Source organism: Sorex araneus, chromosome 2, assembly GCF_027595985.1.
Source record: "Sorex araneus isolate mSorAra2 chromosome 2, mSorAra2.pri, whole genome shotgun sequence".
NCBI lineage: Eukaryota > Metazoa > Chordata > Mammalia > Eulipotyphla > Soricidae > Sorex > Sorex araneus.
In genome coordinates, this window is record NC_073303.1 from 293,159,901 (window position 1) to 293,183,150 (window position 23,250).

Below are 23,250 nucleotides of genomic sequence, written 5' to 3' on the forward strand. Positions count from 1 at the left end.
TGTGTGCAAGGCCAGAGTCCGAACTGCTGCACTACCTCTCCACGCTACCCCGCCCACGGTTCCCTTCCGACCTCACTTCTGCTGACTGCCATCCCCGCCCCAAACACTTCGGCCTCTTCCACATGTGGTCCTCCCACCAACACGATGTATGACAACACGTAACCCATTTCCAGCGGACGCCCCACGTCCAATCCTGCTTCCTTCAAGAGCTGTGTCCTAGGGGAGCAGAGACACAGCTCAGTGGGTGCATGCTCTGCATCGGGGCGGCCTGGTTCCGCCCCTGGCACTGACACTGTTCTGAGCACCCCAGAACACAGCCTAGAGCAGGCCCCAGATACTACCCGGTGAGGAGCACCAAACCAAAGGCCAAGAAACCAAAGGATGAGTGTGCTGGAAAGAGTCCTGGGGAAGGGCGAAGGGGAGGAAAGAAGAGAGTGAGAGGAGGAGGAGAAGGCAGGAAACAAGACAAAGGTTTAGAAAATACAAGTGGCCTCGGGGCTGGAGTGATAGTACAGCGAGTAGGGCGTTCGCCTTGCACGAAGCTGACCCAGGTTTGATTCCCAGCATCCCATATAGTCCCCTGAGCATCGCCAGGGGTAATTCCTGAGTGCAGAGCCAGGAGTGACCCCTGTGCATCGCCAGGTGTGACCCAAAAAGAAAAAAAAATACGAGTGGCCACAAGATTAAATATTTGAAACCATGACTTAGTGCATGGGCACAGGACCTGTATTTATGAAAGGAGTATTATTAAGAGAATCTATTTTTCAATAAGTATTTTATTTTTATTTGAGCACTACACACCCAGTAGTGCTCAGGGCTTACTCCTGACTCTGCCTTCAAGGGACCACTCCTGGAAGTGCTCAGGGGACCATATGGGATGCTGCGGACCAAACTTTCCTGGCCGCACGCAAGGCAAATGCCCTACCCTTTACACTATTACTTCAGCTCCCAAACATCCATTCTTATGGGGGTGGGGGGGCCGAAGCAAGTCTTTATTGAGATTTATTTAGAAAGATGAGAGGGGCGAGAAAGAGAGAAGTGTGGAGCGAGAACAGGCTTCTCAGTGGAAATAGGCAAGCAAAGGAACAGGCAAGTCAGAGTCCTGTTCAAAGGAGAACCCGGGCTTGAGCCCCCCCCCATACCTATTTTTAAAAGTATCACCCTTTCCCCTTCTGAAAACACTGTCTCATCTCTTACCAGTGCCAAAACATTTAGAAATTCTCTTGTATCAAAATGTAGCAAGGTTCGAACATAGGGATAGATTTCTTCTTCGGGAGAGGCTTCTGCTGAATGCAAGCGAATTAGAAATTCAAAAACCTGCAGGTTGGGGAAAAAAAAAAAGCAGATTATTTTATCACCTCTCAAGGCAAAGGCGGGCTGGGCCAGGGAGGCAGCACAGCCTTGCATGTGGACAGGTATGGGCGTTATCCCCCCGCTGCTCATGGTGTGAGCAGAGTCAGGGGTGACCCCTGAGAACCACCAAGTTTAGCCCCACACAAATCAACGAAGTGAAGGCTGGCTAAGTTCTGTTTAAATTGCACCGTGGAGGCTCAGCGGACACAGCTCAGGGCCAAAAGAGTGTCCTGCATGGAGACAGAGATACCACAAGGGTGCAGTACTGCCCGACATGCGGCCAACCCAGGTCAATCCCTGACACTAGCTGGTCCCCTAAGCTCCATGAGGATGACCCGAATTCAGAGCCAGGAGCAAGCCTTGAGCACAGCTGGCCATGGCCCCCAAACCAAGTGAAAACACACCAAAATGGGGGGAAAAAAAGAGTGTCTTGCCTTGCAGGCGTATGTTCTCTAACACATGCTGAGCAGGCTGTGGGCAGTTGGGCTATATGCCAGGGCCCTGCTGTGTGTGCCCGGGGGCCCTGCTCTGTGTGCCCGGGGGCCCTGCTGTGTGTGCTTGGGGGCCCTCATGTCTGTACGCGGGGGCTCTGCTCTCTGTGATCCCAGCACCATACACGATTTCTAACTGCATCACAAACAAGTGTGAGCCAAACCTCCACAGAGTGTGACCTGGGTGTGCATGTGTAGCATCATCACAACTGAAGCACAGCTCCCAGCAAGCACCCTGGCTGAGCACCATGACTCTGTGTGTGTGTGTGTGTGTGTGTGTGTGTGTGTGTATGTGTGTGTGTGTGTGTGTGTGTGTGCATCTGCTGGGGGTGCCCAGCCCTTTGCAATAACAACTACCACCCAGGGAAGCGAGACAAGGTCCGGGACTGCCATTCTGTTCAAAGCTTTCTGAGCTCTAGTAACCACCCGGTGACAGTGTGGACGCTTGTGCCTGTCCTAGTGGACAGCTGCTGGCCCATGTGTGACCCTCACCCACAACTCGCCTCCATGAGGTGCAGTGAGCAAAACATGCCGAGACAAAGGAGAACAGACCTGGTTTTTAACCAAGGGGACAAGATCTTCTGGGATGTCACCGAGAGGATAGGCACGGCCTGCTAGGCAGCAGCTGGAGAAAAGGGGAGAGAGGATTTTGTGACTTGTAATGAATAACGTCCACCTAACAAACTGTTTCTCAAACTCAAGATACTAGTTTGACTTTTTAAAACTGTTTCTGGCAGGGGATTCCTCTAACATGGACTGATGAAATGGACCTTGGGCTCGGTGCCTCTGGAGGACACCAGGGCCACCCACGTGGGTGCTCTGCTGGTTAGGTGTGTCTGGGATCATACATGACATATGCCAGGCCTGAGCTCTGGCCCTGTGAACTATTTACCAGGCCCTGTTTGATTTTTAGCAGAATCGGCTCTAACGGTTCTATCGCATTCAAACTCAAATCAAAATTGTATCAGAAACACAGGGGCAGTGCGGTGGGATTGACATGAATTTCAAGCCTCTCTGCACTAAAGGAACTTGAATGTTAGTGAATAAATAGCTGTGTATCAGCATGGTCTGAGAGATGGAAGTACGAGGCAAATAAATGCCTATGTCTCTCTACACTGATGCCAAGTCGGACAGATCCTGGTGGAACTAGAGTTAAGATGCTCTGGCTGGCTCTGCCGCGCTACCTTGCTGCTTCTACAGCCTGCCAGTTTGTGATCGCTCTCATGGTCCTCAAGGACACAATTCTGAGCCTTCCTTATCCTTAGACAAAACTCTGCTGCAGGAGGACAGAGCTCATCACTGTACCTTTACCTTGGACACTGGGTTTTTATGATTCAGGGAAGTCATTCATCCTTCTATCTGAATCAGAGACAACACAATCCCAGAGCTAAATTCTCTACTTTCTGAACCTCAGACTTCAGAAAGTCAAGCTTTCTGAACCTCAGCCCTATGGATATTCCAGGAGAAAAAAAATTTTTGGTGGGGGAGGGGCAGAGGGGTGTGGCAGGGATTCTCTCATCCACTATTAGCTGCTCAGCCTATCCCTGGCCTCACCCATCAGGCCCAAACGCGTACCTCTCCAAGCCCCAGTCGTGACAAGCCAAGATGTCTCTAGACCCTGTTAAAATTTAAGGCCAGGACACAGACAGACAAAATCTCCACCGCCCCCCCTCACACCGGCCCTCACAACCACTGAACCACCCACTAAAGAACACTGACAACAGAACACACAACGTATACACAGGGCCCCATAGTAGCTCCAAACATAACGGGTGGGATTATAAAAGGAACGCACCAGGGGCAAATCATCTCTTACCTGATATAGACAAGAAGTTTGTTGCCCATAACAACTTGCTCATCTAAAATTTAAAAAAAAAAAAAGTATCCTAAGCAATTCTCTTTGCCAAAATGTGGAAACCAAAAATAACTCTGATATTTAATGCATAACAGAACACGTAGATGAGACCAACTTAATGATTATTTTTCTAGCTCCCGTTTTCTTTTCTCAGACAGAAAATCAAGGGGTCACACAAGGACACACAGAAGAGGAACAGATCTTCGGGCAGAGAGCGCTGTACCACTGGCTTAATCAGAAGTGTGGGGCCAGAGGAAGGAGTGGCACAGGAAATTAGCTGTTTATCTGGAGGGGCAGGGAGCTGTGCTCAGGATCACTCCTGCTGAGTGTAGGGGACCTTCTGGGGTGCTGGGGTGGAGCCCGGGGTGGCCGTGTGCATGGCAAGCACCCTCCCAGCTTGCTGCCGCTCCAGCTCAGGAAATAAGCAGAAGAGTCATAAACCCATGACCCGCTCCTGGCCGCACAGCTACGGGGGCCTCCCCCTGTGTGCCAAGGGTTCTGACCACCCTCTGACCACTGCACAGGGCAGAGAAGGCTCTGTTCACAAATACAGAGGTAAGAGACTCCCTCCAGGATCCCCAGCAGCCTTGCTGTTCTAAGTCGTGTCTGAAATGTCAGATTCTGTCATCTGGCAGTGGAAACCCACTTTTTACTCAGAAGGAATCAAAAATACAATTGGACCATGTCTGAGACCAGCGGGCCAAGGAATCAAAGACCACGGCAGAAACCTCAAGAGTGGGCCGAGAGGCCAGTGATCGTGGTGGCATGCAGATGACAGGAATGGGTGGCTGGTGGCAAGGATGAGCCAAATTTTCTATTTTTGACATTTCAAAGTGTCAAAACTACAGGGCAGTGTTGCCTTGTTACCCAATCAGAAATCCTTTGTAATACCCCAAATCTGTGCCATCACAGAGCAAGTAAACAAGAACTGCTCAGGCCCACAATGATTACATTCTGCTTCAGCTCCAAATGCAGGTGTCTTTGTGGACTTAAGGCCTTAACTCCGTTGAGTAACTGCCCAAGCAAGTCTCTGCTGTATCAGATAATGAGACTGTTTTCTTTAGGAAACTACCGCTTTTCTACATGACTCCAGCATTCTCTACTTTCACCAACAATAAATGAGAGTTCCTCCTGCTCTATATCCTTGGCAGCATTTGGTGGTGTCAGTCCAGATTCTGGTGTGTATTTTTATGATGTCCGTTTTTATGTTCATTTGAAATATCCTAAATAATATTGAGCATCTTTTCATATGCCTGCCATCCACGTATCTGCTAGGTGAGATGTTTGTTCACATCTCTGCCTATTTCTCAAGCTGTGTTTTAAGAGTTCACTTCATTTTGCAGGGGGACAGGAGTAGGTTTGGGGTCACACCCAGCAATGCTCAGGGCTTACTCATGGTTCTGCAATCAGAAATCACCCCTGGCATGCTTGTGTGACAATATGGGATACAGGGGTCAAAACCAGGTCGGCTGCGTGCAAGGCAAATACCCTACCCACTGTACCACCTCTCTACATTTTAGATAATGATCTTTTGCAAATACACTTTCCAAATCTGCGAGTTATTTTTTTCTCTTTTGCAGAGCAGAAATCTTAAATTACAATGAATTCCAGCTAGTTGATAATTCCTTTCATGATGGCATTTTATATAAAACCATCATAACCATGGTCAGTTAGGTTATGCTGAGCTGTTCCACTGTTCTGCAATTTACAATTAGGCATATGATTCATTTTGAGTTAACTATGGAAAAGGGTACAAAGTCTCATTCTAGGATATATAGACATAGTTTTGTTTTGTTTTCAAAATTATGTGGGTGTCTAGACATTCAGCATTATTTGTTGATGCCTGTCTTTGGTCCAGTGTATTGCCTTTGTTTCCTCGTTAAAGATCGGTTGGCTTAAATGGGGTTTGGAGGAACTTTCCTCAAGATAGTCGAAGCCATCTATCACAAGCCTACGGCAAGCATTATCCTCAACGGGGAAAAACTAAGGGCCTTTCCTCTGAGATCAGGCACAAGACAAGGATGCCCACTCTCACCACTCCTCTTCAATATAGTACTGGAAGTACTTGCGATAGCTATTAGACAAGAAAAAGAGATTAAGGGCATCCAGATAGGAAGGGAAGAAATCAAACTCTCACTATTTGCAGACGACATGATACTATATCTAGAGAAGCCTAAAACCTCTACTAAGAAACTCTTAGAAACAATAGACTTATACAGTAAAGTTGCAGGCTACAAAATCAATACCCAAAAATCCATGGCCTTCATATATGCAAACAATGAGGCAGAGGAAAGGGACATGAAAAAAGCAATCCCATTCACAATCGTGCCCCAGAAAATCAAGTACCTCGGAATCAGCTTAACCAAGGAAGTAAAAGACCTTTACAAAGAAAACTACATAACGCTACTCCATGAAATCAAAGAGGACATGAGGAAATGGAAACATACACCCTGCTCGTGGATAGGGAGAATCAATGTTGTCAAAATGGCAATACTCCCTAAAGCATTATACAGATTCAATGCGATCCCTATAAATATACCCATGACACTCTTCAAAGAAATGGATCAAGCAATCCTAAAATTCATATGGAATAACAAACGTCCAAGGATAGCTAAAACAATTCTTGGGAAAAAAATGATGGGAGGCATCACCATCCCCAACCTCAAACTTTACTACAAAGCAGTAACAATTAAAACAGCATGGTACTGGAACAAAGGCAGAGCCATTGACCAATGGAACAGGGTGGAATATCCCTACACACAACCCCAAATGTATGACCATCTAATCTTTGATAAGGGAGCAAGAGATGTGAAGTGGAGCAAGGAAAGCCTCTTTAACAAATGGTGCTGGCACAACTGGACAACCACATGCAAAAAAATGGGTTTAGACCTTGACCTGACACCATGCACAAAAGTCAGATCAAAATGGATTAAAGACCTCAACATTAGACCACAAACCATAAGGTACATTGAAGACAATGTCGGCGAAACCCTCCACGATATTGAAGATAAAGGTATCTTCAAAGGTGGCACGGAACTAAGCAATCTAGTAAAAACAGAGATCAACAAATGGGACTACATTAAACTAAAAAGCTTCTGCACCGCAAGAGATACATTGACCAGAATCCAAAGACTATCCACAGAATGGGAAAGGATATTTACACAATACCCATCAGATAAGGGGTTGATATCAATGGTATATAAAGCACTGGTTGAACTCTACAAGAAGAAAACATCCAACCCCATCAAAAAATGGGGCGAAGAAATGAACAGAAACTTTACCAAGGAAGAAATACGAATGGCCAAAAGGCACATGAAAAAGTGCTCTGCATCACTAATCATCAGAGAGATGCAGATCAAAACAACCATGAGATACCACCTCACACCACAGAGACTAGCACACATCCAAAAGAACAAAAGCAACCGCTGTTGGAGAGGATGTGGGGAGAAAGGGACCCTTCTTCACTGCTGGTGGGAATGCCGACTGGTTCAGCCCTTCTGGAAAACAATTTGGACGATTCTCAAAAAATTAGATATTGAATTCCCATTTGACCCAGCAATACCACTGCTGGGAATATATCCCAGAGAGGCAAAAAAGTACAATCGAAACAACATCTGCACATGTATGTTCATCGCAGCACTGTTTACAATAGCCAGAATCTGGAAAAAACCCGAATGCCCCAGAACGGATGACTGATTGAGGAAACTTTGGTACATCTATACAATGGAATACTATGCAGCTGTTAGAAAAAAGGAGGTCAAGAATTTTGTAGTTAAGTGGATGGGCATGAAAAGTTTCATGCTGAGTGAAATGAGTCAGAAAGAGAGAGACAGACATAGAAAGACTGCACTCATCTATGGTATATAGAATAACAGAGTGGGAGACTAACACCCAAGAACTGTAGAAATAAGTATCAGGAGGTTGACTCCATGGCTTCGAGGCTGGCCTCACGTTCCGGGGAAAGGTCAACTCAGAGAAGCGATCACCAACTACATTGTAGTCGAAGGCCATGTGGGGGAAGGGAGTTGCGGGCTGAATGAGGGCTAGAGACTGAGCACAGCAGCCACTCAACACCTTTATTGCAAACCACAACAGCTAATTAGAGAGAGAGAACAGAAGGGAATGCCTTGCCACAGTGGCAGGGTGGGGTGGGGGGGAGATGGGATTGGGGAGGGTGGGAGGGACGCTGGGTTTACGGGTGGTGGAGAATGGGCACTGGTGAAGGGATGGGTTCCCGAACTTTGTATGAGGGAAGTATAAGCACAAAAGTGTATAAATCTGTAACTGTACCCTCACGGTGATTCTCTAATTAAAAATAAATAAATTTAATAATAAAAAAAAAAAAAAGATCGGTTGGCTTGGGAACAGAATGATAGCTCGGCATGCTTGATCCCTGGCACCCCAGAGTGTCCCCAGCACTGCCAGGAGTGATCCTTCAGTGCAGGCCCAGGTATAAGCTCTGGCACCACTGGGTATGACCCCAAACCAAGACCAAATGAAATCAGTTATTCTATTATATAGATTGATATATCTTTCTATCTTCTGCCAACACCATACTGTCTCAATCAACGTAGCCTATAGAAAAGCTCAAAGTCAGAAAGTATCAGTTCTCTAATTCTGCTCTTTCCTCTCCATACCGAGCTAACTGCTCTCAGCCTTCTACCTCTCATAAGCATTTCAGAAACAGTTTGGTGACATCATTCCTCCGGCAGATCTAAGAGATGTTGATTTTCAGTCTGCCGGGAGTCTTCTCGTTGGCTGAGCACAGTGGTGACTTTGAAGTGCTTTGCATGCCAGACCAGAAACCAGAAGCCCCAGTTGCTGTATTATCCAGCTCAGTGATGACACAGGGTGGTATTTCACTGCTTTACGTTCCTGTTTGTTAGCTAATTAGACAGACCTTTATTGCTAGAAATCTCATGCAGGTGACACCAAGAGAGAGTTAAATTGACTTGTTTCACAATCCCTCGCCATAGTTCTATACTGTGAGGTCCATGAGGGCAGGAAGTCTGTGTTATCTCTCTATTATCTGTGCATTCTCTGCATTATGTCTGTGTTCCTAGAGTCCAGTCACAGCACCTGGCATAAAGTAAGTGCTTAGTAAGTACATATGGAGCTGAAAGGACACCGCATTTAAGTTTTTGGAGCCCTTTTACTTCCTTCCTCTCCCCCTGGGGTCAAACCCAGCTGTTCTCAGGATTTACTCTTGGCTCTGCACTTGGGTTTTTAGGCCACACCCAGTGGTGCTTGGGGCTTACTCTTGACTCTGTGCTCAGGAACCATTCCTGGTGGGGCTCGGAGAGCATAGGAAATGCTAGGGATTGAAGTATAGAGCAAGTGCCCTGCCCACTGTCCTATATCTCCAACCCCCAAGACTTTCTAAAAGTGAACTAAAACTTTTCAGCAACCCAAAGAACATTTACTCCAGGAAAATGGCTGAATCTTGGTAGGAACGATGAGCATTGTGCATTTTAGCTTTACCTAGACCCATCTTCCTCTCCCCAGTTTCACAACGGTGTGAAAAACAACCACCTTGCAACTAGGGAACAGTCAGAAACCTGGAATCACGAGGCAACAGAACGAGCCTGAGGGTGCCACGAAGCCCCAATCTCAGAGACCTGTCAGTACTTGATCCCCTTACAGATCAGTTACAAATTTCATTTTCAAAACTTGTCTTTTTGGTCCTAACACAGAGTTCACTCTGTGAAAAAAGCACTATCCCCAAGGCATTTGTTGAAAACAATCACGCAACTGCTTAACTTTATAGGTGTCCAAGACAGTTTTCCCAGTAGGAACTAATAAGAGACTCGAAAAAATCTTAAAAGGAAAAAGTGAAGAATCGGAGGCCTGCTGCTGAGGGCTTTCAACAGCTCCAGAGGATGTCAAGAGCTCTAGATGGGCCTTGACAGACACGGGGATGCGCCGTATGCAGGCAGGGAAGACGTGGAAAGTCTTCATCTCTAACCCAGGGCAGCCTCTGAGGCAGTGGACACGCAGGAAATGCAGGCAAAGGCAGAAATGTAAACCACCTGCTGGAGCACTGAAAATTTCAAAATAAAACCAAGCAAAACCAGGCAAATGGACAATTCAGCAGCAAATTTTAGAACCTCATTACTCTAAAAATTACTTATTTAGTTACTTCATTACAAAAAAAAAAAATTCAGGGGCTGGAGCGATAGCACAGCGGTAGGGCATTTGCCTTGCACACGGCCGACCCGGGTTCGATTCCCAGCATCCCATATGGTCCCCTGAGCACCACCAGGGGTAATTCCTATTCCTGAGTGCAGAGCCAGGAGTAACCCCTGTGCATTGCCAGGTGTGACCCAAAAAGCAAAAAAAAAAAAAAAAATTCAATACTTCATTTTTTTTTGTTTTGTTTTGGCTTTTTTAGTTACACCCGGCGATGCACAGGGGTTACTCCTGGCTCTGCACTCAGGAATTACTCCTGGAGGTGCTCAGGGGACCATATGGGATGCTGGGAATCGAACCCGGGTCTGCCACGTGCAAGGCAAACGGCCTATCCACTGTGCTATCACTCCAACCCCAATACTTCTTTTTTTTTTATTACCACGCTTTTAATAATGAACATAACAATTACCAAAAGATGAGCAGGAAATAGACATCTTTCTTTTTGCAGGAGACTAGGGTTTGCGAAACACCTCGCAGTGCACAGGAACTACCCCTGGGGGTGCCTGGGGGATCGTGTGTGGTGCCAGGGACTGGACTGGGTTTGCCGCATGTGAGGCAGACCCGAAGCCGTGTACTCTCTCCAACCTGAGAATAGAAGCCTTGAACAAAGCTATAAACTAACTACACTACAGACACCTACAGAATTTTCCACTCGGTAATAGAATATGCTTAACACATTATTTTTCACAGTGTAAGGGACACTCTTTAGAAAAGACCATATGTTAATCTATGCATAAGTCACAGTAAATTTTAAAAAGACAGAAATAATAGAAAATTTGTCCTCTATCCACAATAAAATGAAATCAGAACTTGATACCAAAAGGAAAGGTGATATATTTATAAATTTAATGTGGAAATTACTCTATATATCCAGTAACACAAGATAAATTAGAAAGTACTTTGAAATGAGTGAAAGTGAAGACACAACATACCAAAACTCATGGAATTCAGCAAAGCATTGTTTAGAGGGTTATCTGCCACTTAAATACCAATTTTTTAAAAGCATTTTTAAAGTTTTGAAATAAATCATCTAACATAAACCTCAAGAAACTGAAACAAAAAGTAAGTAGTAAGACAAATCAAGATAAACGAATACTAAAGGTTAAAGTTGAAATAAAATGGGTAAAATAATTTTAAAAATCAATAAAATACAAACTAGTTATTTGAGGGGCTGGAGAGACAATACGCAGAGTAGGACACCTGCCTTGAATGACCTGGGCTTGATCCCCAGTCCCACACTGGGTCAGAGTCCCTGAACATCACCAGGTGTGAGCACCACCTGCACAGAGCCAGGAGTAAGGCCCGAGCACCACCAGGTGTGAGCACCACCTGCAAAGAGCCAGGAGTAAGACCGAGCATCTCTGGGTGTGGTCAAAAACACACACCAAAAATTTTTAAAAAATAAATAAAAACCAAACCAACCAAAACCAGTGATTTGAAAGGACTAACAGAATCATCAACCTTTAGCAAAAATAAACCAAGGAAAGTCCGAAAACATAAAAGTGGATCATGAAGATGTGGTATATACGCACAATGTAAGGAATGATGAAATCATGCACTTCACTGCAACATGCATGGAACTATAAGACATTATGGTAAATAAAGAAAGCCAGAAAAAGGGCTAACACAGGATGAAATCCCTTATATATGGTATCTGGAATAACTGGATGAGGAAGTGCAGTGGTTTAAAGAAGAAATGCCTCAGGGTCGCAGCGATAGTGCTGCGGGGAGGGCATTTGCCTTGCATGCGGCCGACCTGGGTTCGATCCCCAGCATCCCATATGGTCCCCCAATCACCGCCAGGAGTAATTCCTGAGTGCAGAGCCAGGAGTGATCCCTGAGCATCACTGCCTGTAACCCAAAAATAAAAAAAAAAAAGAAGAAGAAGAGATGCCTCGATCACCATCACCATCGGCCCAAGACTATAAGGAAAGAAATCAAGTAGCAGGGGTGTGGGGAGAAGCAAAGAAGCAGCAACAGGGGTCAAGGGTCAGGGAATCCAGATACATTGGCAGTATTAAGGAGTGACAGAGCTAAATGTCCAAACCACAGAGTCAACAACAGTGAAATCATGAGAGCCAAACTTTCACAACTGAACTTAGAGAGGTGCCTGTCCAGATGTCAGACTGGGAGTGGGAGGTACGAGAGGGAGACTGGGTACCCTTGTTAAGGGGAGCTGACTCCGGTGGGGGTCGGTGCTGGAATACTGTACGTAGAAAAGCCAACTATGAATAACTCTGTAAACCACGGTGCTTTAATAAAATAAGTTTAAAAAAAAAACTAACTAAAAATAAAATAAACCGAGAAGAGAGTTACTCATACTATAAAAAGCAGCAATAGAAGAAGATCGCTACTAATCTTATTTAAAAACAAAAACATTACAAGAGAGTATGTCAACAAATTAAATAACACAGATAAAACTGGAGCCTAGAGGATTCCCTCATTGTGCATCTTCTTGAGTACTGACCAAGCTTCACATGTGCCCCCCCTCCTGCTAAGGGCAGTTCCTCTCTGCACCTGGTGTGGTGAGGGGTAGGGGGCATTACAGAACTTCTGTCCTGGTCACACCTGGGGCTGTTCTCTGGGTGAAAGTAGAGGATAGAGCCCCTATTTGGGGGCTATATACCTGAATGTGGGGCAGAGAGAGAAAGAGAGAGAGAGAGAGAGAGAGAGAGAGAGAGAAAATGAGTGTGTGTGTGTGTGTGTGTGTTGGGGGATGTTAAAAAAATCTTTAAAATATATATATGTATATATATATTTTGCTTTTTGGGTCACACCCAGCAATGCACAGGGGTTACTCCTGGCTCTGCACTCAGGAATTACTCCTGGCGGTGCTCAGGGGACCATATGGGATGCTGGGAATCGAACCCGGGTCTGCCACGTGCAAGGCAAACGCCCTATCCACTATGCTATCACTCCAGCCCCTTTAAAATATATCTTAAAATAAATCTCCTATGACTTATTACCAGTAAAGGTCTGCTTTGCATACTCATTTTATGTACTTGCATACGTATGGTCCTGCTAAAATTTCTTGGGCATAAAGGGGTCTTGGGTGGAAAGAAGTTTGAAACGTCAGATGGGGTCCCATCCCCACAGTTTGGTGAGGGCCTGTGCCACCGGGAATGATGAGAGCCACAGACCTGGAGGCTCCCCCCATCGCACCACCCCACGTTCAGTTACATGACCCCCAGGCCAGGCTCCATCCCCTGCCCTCCACCCACAGGGCAGCGGGGGTGTGGCCAGAACAGGCGCTCTGCATCCCCCACTGTGGGCAGGCTTTACTGTTCTCTCTGGCCTGACACAAGTCCAGATCTGCAGCTACTCTCCTGTCCACCCCTGCCAGGGCCGGGCAGCAGAGAACCTGCCCATCAGGACTGGACCACAGCTTCTGGAGCAGCAACCCCTGGGGGTACCCGGAAGGCGGGGACTGTGGAATCAGCCAACAGGAGGGGACGGCTGCCCACCCCACCCACCTCTGCTTGGACTTGAGCAACCCCTTGCGAGGCTGGCTCTGTGGTGTGCCCGACAAAGAGGAACCTGTCCCTTCGCCAGCATCTTGGCTTCTGCCCTGGACTGGCACTAGGCTCACAATCAACCGGACTGCTGCAGGAACACCCATATATAAAGCAGGAACCAACACTGTGTCCTGGGGAAAATCTGAGGGTTATGTCCTGCAGCCTAATTCAGATTTAGGGAGAATTTGCTAAGGCCGAAGAAGAAAAACCCCCGGGGTGATTTCAACGTCCTGAGACATCTGAACAGACAAAAAAGTATAAAAAGGCTCTGACAAAAATAAGGGACTTTAAGAAATACAACAGCTGGGCTAAAGAATACAAGAGTCTACTACAGACAGTAAGCAGAAAAGATCCGCAGAGTTGATGGGTTTGAAACAATGGTCATAAAAGGAAACAGAAAAACAACTAGCAAAAGAGAACATTAAATTCTGCAAACAGTGTAAGCGCTCTATGGAACTACACCAAGAGGAACAATATTCACATTTCAAGGGTCCCAGAAGGAAAACGGAGAGCAAATAAATGAGTAGAAAACACATTTGAAGAAATAACTGCCCCAAAGTTCCCTAAGTTGAGAAAGGGACTAAACATTCAAGCACTATATCCTACCATGCTGTCATTTAGGACAGAGGAAGGGTGAAGAAGTTTAAAGATAAATGAAAATTAAAGCAATGCATCACCACCAAACCAGTCTTGGATGCAATCCTAAAGGGTCTCTTATGAAATGAAATGCAATTACACCTAGAAGTAGTAGGGTACCAAGATTATATACTGTGGGACTTAGTAAAACTGTGTCACACGAAAATAAGTGTACGATCAATTCATCTAATAGGCTGACATACAGACAGAACTTTACACAGAAGCCTCAAGACAACTTTCAACTAAAATCCATGGAAGGAAACTAGGAGATAATGAAACACGATAGAGGTAGACATACCTTGCTAGAGGAAAAGAAAATTTGTCAACCAAGACTCCCTACCCAAGCACCCAGCCTAAAGGGAAAGAGAAGGTCTTCAACTTTAAATGAGGTTTCAAGTTCCTTTATTGCAATTAGATGGATTAGTTCTTAAACAATTTATGTAAATAAATATAAGTATTTATTTATAAGATTAACAACAAAAATGAAAGTAATGCAGAAACTCAACCACAGTACAAAAATAAAGTACAAAAGAAAACATATTTAAAAAAAGAACAATAACAAATAAAAGAACCCATGAACAACACACCATAAAAACTAATAGAAAAATGGCAATACTTATACTTCAAAAATGTCTTAATAATCTAAATCCACTATTTCCAAAGGTACAGTGTGGCAGAATAGATCTAAAAGCAAAATCCAATTTTTTGCTGCCCACAGAAAATATATTTTGCTTTCAATATAATTAAATTCTAATTATATTAAAAGCTAAATTTTTTTAAATTTAAATAATTAAATTCTAATTATATTAAAAGCTTTTTAATTATATTAAAAAAATTTAATTATAATTAAAGACTGGTAAACAATCACTTGAGCAAATGGCTAACTTTAAAAGGAAGATACAGCTATCCCTAGAGGAGGTAAAAAATTTCCAGGTACAAAAGGCAACAAAAGGGGTTGGAGCGATAGCACAGCGGGTAGGGCGTTCGCCTTGCACGTGGCCAACCTGGGTTTGATTCCCAGCATCCCATATGGTCCCCCAAGCACTGTCAGAAGTAATTTCTGAGTGCAGAGCCAGGAGTAACCCCTGTGCACCACCGGGTGTGACCCAAAAAAGAAAAAAATAAAGGCGATGAAAACCAGAGAGTATCCATACCAATGCTTAATGAAGTATTGTCATTTCCAACAGGTAAAATATGGAAAAAAACCAACTGCCTGTTGGGAGATGACCAGACAAAGAAGTTATGAAAAACCAGCTAGAAAAAAAGACGAAGCTTTGCTATTTGCAACAGAGAGAAGATGTATACAGGAATTATATAAAGCCCAAGTTTAAAAGATAAACATGGGATGAATTCACCTAGGTATATGAAATACTCAAACTGGGGCTTGAAGAGATAGTACAGCGGGTAGGGTGCGTGCCTTGTAGGTGGCCAACCTGGGTTCGACCCTAGACATGCCATGTGGTCCCCCAAGCTCCACCAGACATGATCCCTGAGCACTACGCCAGAAGTAAGCCCAGAGTACCTCTAGGCGTGGCAAGAACTGTCGTCCTGTTGTTCATCAATCTGCTCGAGCAGCCACTGTAACGTCTCCATTGTGAGACTTGTAACTGATGGGCAAGGTAATGGACACTGATTATAGAACTAAGATTTCCTGAGAAGGGAGATGGGATGAGGGTTAAAAAATCACAAAACTGAGGATTGTTTGTTGTTTTTCGTTTTTTTTTAAACAAAAAAAAAAACATGCTTAAGAGGAAAAAAGGCAAGCTACTTACTAAGAGAAAATAATTGTAAAACATATATTTTAAAGTGGCTTGGGTGAGGGTGGGGGGAGTACGAAGCCAGAGGACAGCAGGTAGGGCCTTGCTCTGCACGCAATTGACCCATGTTTGATTGACCCATGTCTGACCCCTGAGACCTGTAAGGTCCCAAGCCCTGCCCGGAGTGATCTGGTAAGCCTGGATGTGGTCCCAAAAACATAAAAGAAAAAAAAAATGTTGTTTGTGGATCCGGAGAGACAGTGCAGTGGGTAAGGCACTAGCCAAACCAGGTTTTGGTCTGGCAAAACTGGAACGGCATATGGTCCCCTGAACCACACACACAGGTATGATTCCTGAACACAGAGCCAGGGGTAAGCTCTGGGCACAGGCAGGTGCAGCCCAAGCCTTCTCTGTCCCCCCCCCGCCAGCCCCCCCACAAACACACATACAACAAACAGAAACAAAACCAGCTGTATTTTGAGTACAAAAATAACTCTTAGGCGTTCATTCACTATCAACTGCTAAGTCAACAGTAGGAGTCAAATGATATCCGCTCCCCCACACCCCTCAACGTTAAACATTTTCCCCTATTTTTTATTTTTCTCTTATGTTTTTAAAGTCCCCCCAAATTTAAACAATTCACAGAAGAATGTATGTAAATAGGCAATGGCACATAAGATACCAGATATGTGAATCACATATCACTGAAGAAACAGTACGCAGCAATCGCAATGGGATATCATTAGGTGACCACTGCAATGGCTATAGTTTAAAAAAAAAAAAAAGGATTGGTAGAACCAGGGGCTTGTAAAAATATGGAGCAAATGGAACTTTTTTTTTTGGGGGGGGGTCACACCTGGTGATGTACAGGGGTTACTCCTGACTCTGCACTCAGGAATTACTCCTGGTGGTGCTCAGGGGACCATATGGGATGCTGGGAATCGAACATGGGTCAGCCACATGCAAGGCAAATGCCCTACCCACTGTGCTATCGCTCCAGCCCTGCAAATGGAACTCTTATATATGTGTATCACCAATGAAATGGAAGATGATACTTTAAAATACCACCAGCAGAGCCCTGTAAAGGAAAACGTACATTTAACTCCACTCCACCCATTTCGGTATTATACAGAGGCCTGGGGCAAAAATGAACGTGTCTATACTCAAAATTGTTGTTGATATTTAGGGGTTAGGCATGAAGGTAAAGGCAATGCAAGGGACACAACTGCTCTGTACCGTGACTGTCCATATGAGTATCTGGCTGTGACACTGCTTCAGTTTTGCAAAGTCAGTTATCACTGGAGGAAATTGAGAGCTTTTTTTTTTTTTTTAAGTATACAAGGAGCCAGAGGGAGAGTACAGAGGTTAAGGCACTTGCCTTGCATGGGACTGAGTGCAGTTCGATCCCTGGAACCACACGTGGCCTCTAAGAACTGTCGGGAGTGATCCCTGAGCACAGAGCCAGGAGGAAAGCCGGCGCACAGCCAGGCACGGCCCTACTCCCACACCCCTCCTTCCCCACAGGACTACACAGGTGCTCTGTGTCATTTCTTCTCACTGCACGTGAATATATAATTCTTCATAAGAAAAACTTGAGCCAGGAGGGAGGTCCAAGGGTGAGTGTGGAAGTTTTGTCTGAGGGAAGGCTGGGCTGGATCCCCAAGCAGATACTGTCTTCCAGCACCACCAGGAGTGACCTGAGCACTGCCAGATGCTGCCATCCCTCAGCTCTGAGCTAGGAATAATTTCTAAGCACTGTTGAGTGTGGCCCCATCTCTCTCTCTCTCTCACTCTCCACTCTCTCTCTCTCTCTCTCTACACACACACACACACACACACACACACACACACACACACACACACACACACACACACACACACCCCAAAAAAACCTTAAGAACAGGAATAAAACTCATTCACAAATGTAGCAGATTTGCAATAGCCCCAAACTGAAAACAAACCAAAATGTCCATCAGCTGTGAGTGGATAAACGAAAGACACATGTCCAATCCAGGGGAACAGACAGCAGGACGAGGGGGTAGCAGGAACACGCACCAACGTGAGCACAGCTCAAGATATGATGTTAAGGGGAGAAACAAAACAGCAAAGATCACATCGAGTATGATTCCACGGACATCGGATGTGGCACAGTGATGGCCGGCAGGTAGATGGCAGGAGGAGAACAGAGGACAAAGGGCAGGAGGACATTTCTTAGTGTGAAGCAAGTATTTCGTTCCTTGCTTATTATGATAGGTAGGTCTTGTTTGTAATCACCCAAGGTCACAGGGTGTGTATAAAATCAGTGAATTTCATGATTTTAGAATAATATCTTAAGATACAGAAGAAAAATTAGAGCTCGGAAAATGAATACCTGTTAATGTCTTTCCCGCATTCAGAGGAGGTGCAATGACTCTGAAAAGTTTCTGCATTAAGACAGAAGAAAAAAATCATTTTAAAAAGAGAACATTCTTTTTAAAAAATCATCCAAGACTTTTGTGCTCTTCACCTTTCTCTGACTGTGCACCTCATTTACTACTAAGACCAACCCTGAAAACGTCTCAATGTAAATCTGAACGGTTCGGGAAGGCTCGTGGGTCAGCAATGATTGCAGTCGGACTCCCTCATGAAAGAAACCCTTTGACAAGCACCAGTCAGACGAAGGTCTTTATTATTTGAAGTGCTTCATTATCTGAAAACTTGTAAGCAAACAGAGGGCCCGCCAAAACAATGCTGCAGAAAACAGCTGGACAGGAGCAGTCAGACACAGGATCTGAACTGGAGCCGAGCCTGGCCGACAGGGTCAGTGGCGGAACTGCAGCTGGCCTTGGCAGGGTGTCCCCGCCTGGAAGGTCAGCACAGAGAAATGCGACCGCGCTTTCGAGACTCCCAGGAAGGCCCCACCCCAGCCTGCACCCTATGCAGCACCGTGCAGCCTCGCGTTATCACTGCCCAGGGAGAGCCACAGCACGGGGTGTGAATAAGCCTCTTTTCATATCCCCAGCTGTTAATTTGTTAAAAGTCATCTCCCATGGAGTCTGAGAATCGTGCAACGGTTAGGGTGCTTGCCTTACGAATGACCAACCGGGGTTCTATCTCCAGCATCCAATATTTGGGCTCCCACGCACTGCCAGAATTCCTGAGCGGAAAGCCAGGAGGGACCCTTGAGCACTGGCAGACGTGGCCCCCAAACCAAAAAACTAAACAATAAAAAAATAAGACTCATCTCCCACCAGCCCACTTCCAAACAACTGGGACCTAATATTTTCTTCCAAACACCAGGCACTAAACACTTTTACCTCAAAAGCACTCAAACTAGAACTGAGAAAAGCTTTCAGATACGACATTAGTCAACTTAAATTTATGACGGCACTGTCTGACATTCTAGAAAAATCTAAAAAATTTCAAAAGGCGGAACTCCACCTCTTAATTTAGAGCTCTTTAAGTACAAAAATAACTGAACTTTTAAACACTGGAAAGTGATTCCCCTAAAGGCAGAGAATTATAAAAAAGGAACCACAGGATGCATCTCGCCTCCCACTGCTAAAATCTCCAAATGACTATTTAATAACAAGTATCATGTTCCTGCTGAAAGCCATTAAACTTGAAAACTACTCTAAGTACAAAACAAGGCAACCTCCAGAGCCCAGCGTTCCATCTGCCACGCAGAGGTATAAATGCAAGACAGACCCAAGGAATTAGGGGGGAAAAATACCCCACAAAACAAAAACTTCAAAAGCAACAATAATGAAAACCCAGCAATCATTCTTATCAACACTGAACGTATCAAATGAGCATCTGTCTTCAGGAATTATTTTAAGAGAAACTAGAAATAACATTAATTCTTCCTATTTGTGGGTTCAGAGTGAGGCAGGACATTTTTGCTTGAAGCGGGAGGGCCTGGGGCCTCACTGCTGAGGCCTCTGACGGCTCTTTTTGAGGGAAATAGGAGGCAAGGAAGCAGCTGAGGAACTTTCAAGTGTAAAGGATGCTCTCCTTGCCCCTCACAATCACAATCTGAATCAGGGGAAGCAGACTCTAGTGGTCATTTTGAAAAATGACTAAGACGAGAGCTGTGCAGGTGAATTTGTGCTCTCCTGATAAGAGTCGGGGAGTTACTGATTGGAGGACTTGTCACTCGTCACTCATTGTGAATGTCCTTGAAGATGCCTGCAATCGGGGCTGGGGAGAGTCAAAGGTCACATCTACATAGTGAGGATATGCCCGGTGGGCTTTGGTGGCCAGCATCACACAGCCCCCAGAGCACTCAGCACTGCTGGGTCAGGTCCTGAATGCCCCCACACCAACGGGGTGGCTGCAGTGATCCCTGGTACCATAGACACCGCAGCACTGCACCCAAGCACCTGGCCTGGCAAGGGGACCACCCCCTCCAAAATGAAAAATGGCAACAAAATAACTCAGCAAAGCCAAATCTAGTTTATTTGGAGGACCACACCTGGCAGTGCTCAGGAAACCATATGGGATGCCAGGGATCAAATCCAGTTTGGCCACGTGCAAACACCCTACCTACTACGGCTCCGGCCCCTGAACCAGTTTTAGATGCCATTAAGTACACACGAAACTTGGGCGATACCCTCGGCAGAGAGCTCTGGGCCACATTCATGGCTTCACAAGGCAGCGAGTGGCAGAACACGGTCTACCCACAATCCATTACACACGAGTCTGTCCTCAGATTCCAAAGCATGAAGTCTGGCTCTTTTGAAAATAAGCCCAACTACTTTTACAGTGCTCTTTTAATGTTAAAAAATGTTAAGGAGACTAAGATGATGGTTCTGAAACTATAAACTGGAAAAGGTAACAAACAATTAACAAATAATGGCCTCCCACATTTTTAAAGCCCTTACCCAGTCAAACAGATCTACAAACATTACCCGGAAGGATGGTATTATAAACCAGAATTACATACTGTGAATTTTATACCCTTTGGAAAAGCTATTACAATATCTCAAAAGCTCCAAAATAACTTAAATGTTTATTTAAAAGCATTATCTTAATGCTATATGTTATTAATTGGGATTTAAATATATACTTACACAGATTTTCTAGAGGTATGAGATACTTAGTAAAAAATAAAAGGGTATAAATATGATACATGTACATGAAATTGTAAAGTGATTTAACTTAAACTATTCAAGCCAAATGGAAAATGGAAAAAATATTAATAGACAATATTAAATCCGGGGAATCTTACCTCCATTGGACTAATAAATTCATTCATGCCTCTATTATAGACGTAGATCATAGCATCATATAGATGGTTTTCCCAACACATTAGAACCACCTGTGAAAAAGGAAAAGTTGCTTTGTCTATATGATTTGCTAAGTCTCAACAACGACTTCTCTTGAAATTTTAAGAATGGGCTGGAGAGAGAGTACAGTGAGTTGGCGCATGCCCTGTACGGTGCCAACCGAAGTTCGATCCCTGGCACCAGATGTGCTTCCCCGAGCCCTGTCAGGAGTGATCCCTGAGCACAGAGCAAGGACTAAGACCTGAGCACTGCCGGGTGTGGCCCAAAAACCAAATGGAAGGAAAAAAACAATTTTAAGGTATGAACAAGACATTGGATTTTCCCTAAATTTTTATATTCCTGTGCTAAAAGAAACGGAAGTCCTCAATCACTAAGCCAGAGAAGGTCAACATGGGTTCAGTACTATTTATTTTGTGGTCACTACAGGAACCCTCGGAGGGTCACTCAGGGCAGCGTCTGTGGATCCACTCAGTGCCGGGACTGAAGCTGGCATCCCCACACGCGAGCAGAGGCCCAGGTCCTTTGGACCAACCACCCAGCCCTCACTACTACTTTCAGTAACACCAAATCTACTTTTGGATATACCCTCTGGCATCTGATTTTATTTCTTCTCTGTTTGCCCCTCTCCCACACTCATTTTATCTGTGGCCAACGACCTACAAATATTTACCAGCCCCAAGCCCTCTCCTAGGCTCTGGACACACCATGGTGTCCGCCCTGACACGACTTCCCTTCATCTGAGGCACTCACCACAAGAAGGGACAAGAACAAAAAGGATTTGGGAAGGACACTCACAGACCTAACAGGTGGGACAAAAGACTCGATTTCAAGGTGTTCAGAGGCAATTCTTGAGAAAGACCTAAATGCATGGACGTGAGCCAAGGCAGAGGTGGAAACTTGGGACTGTACATGCCAGAGCTGTGAGAATAAAGGTCCTAAAAATGTGAAGGATGGAGAAAGTATTTATGAGGAACAGAGATGACCTGAAGAAATCCCATATTCTGTTACTATTGTCTTTAGAGTAAGCAGAAAAAAAGGACAAGTTTAGGCACTTGTATCACTTGTCATCCCATTGCTCATTGATTTGCTTGAGCAGGCGCCAGTAATGTCTCCATTCGTCCCTGCCGCATGCTAGTGGAGCCCAATGGTGTCTGCTCGTTCCAGGAACACGAAATGCCTCAAACCGTTCATTCAGGGTCTTGACGAAGAAGTCTGACCATCTCATAGGTGGGCAGCCAGGCGTTCTTTTGACATCCAGTGGAATCCAGTCGGTAACAGCTCTAGTCCCGAGGTCATCTCCAAATCGCATTACGTGTCCGGCCCATCTGACTTTCGACACCTTGGCAAACAAGTCTCAATTGCCGACAGAGCTCAGAACTCTGGATTCCTTCTCTCACTTGAGTGAAACGTGATACTCCAAGCATGGCTCTTTCGATTCCTCTTTGAGATACCCGAATAGCGTTCTCATCCTGTTTTCGTAGGGCCCAAGTTTCTGAGGCGTATGTTATTGCAGGAAGAACGGTGGAGTCGAAAAGATGTGCCCGGAGCTGGAGGTTCTTTGTCCTCTTAATAACTTCTTCGACGCTCTTGAAGGTGTTCCACGCCGCTCTCCTCCTCCTGTACAGCTCTGGTGCCAAGTCATTTGTCATTTTGAGTTCTCCACCCAGGTACCCATAAGCTGCTGCATTTGGAAATGTTCGTTCCATTGAGAGCAAATGGAATGTAAGGAACATCAGGAACGTTTCTCATGAACACTGTCTTCATGAGATTCAGCTGCAGTCCAACCTTTCCACACTCACAGTCGAAGTCGGCCAGGATTCGTGCCACTTGGCTAATGTTTGGTGCTATAAGAACAAGAATCGATAAAGGAAGACCTCAGAGAGAAAAGCAGCAGTGTTGGCCAATGCAGCAGAAGCTGGGAAAAGTACTCGCAATGCCTGCCTGTCCTTCGCCAACTATAAGACCAAGATGACTGCCCTCCGACATCCGGATGGATCTATCACATCTTCCAGAAGGGCAATGGAAAAAGTTATCCACGACTTCTACTCGGCTCTCTTTGATAGCCACGTCCACCTGCCCACATACCAAATTCCGCAGGATGGACATGTCGTTCCCAGCATTCTCCCTTCCGAAATCCGACACGCCATTTCGTTGGTAAAGAAGCATACAGCACCTACTCCAGACAAG

The 23,250-nt window shown here is 45.2% G+C and overlaps 1 protein-coding gene across 1 annotated transcript in view; it reads right to left on the reverse strand.

Annotated features, from left to right (window-relative positions):
- VPS8 (VPS8 subunit of CORVET complex) overlaps positions 1–23,250 on the reverse strand; it is a 262,990-nt gene that overhangs the window by 132,820 nt on the left and 106,920 nt on the right. The window contains exons 23-27 of the mRNA XM_004603039.2: positions 21,006–21,095; positions 18,168–18,219; positions 3,661–3,703; positions 2,397–2,469; positions 1,198–1,317 (exon numbers count right to left, since the gene is read on the reverse strand). Coding sequence (XP_004603096.2) covers positions 1,198–1,317; positions 2,397–2,469; positions 3,661–3,703; positions 18,168–18,219; positions 21,006–21,095 — 378 coding nt within the window. The remainder of the gene's footprint in view (positions 1–1,197; positions 1,318–2,396; positions 2,470–3,660; positions 3,704–18,167; positions 18,220–21,005; positions 21,096–23,250) is intronic.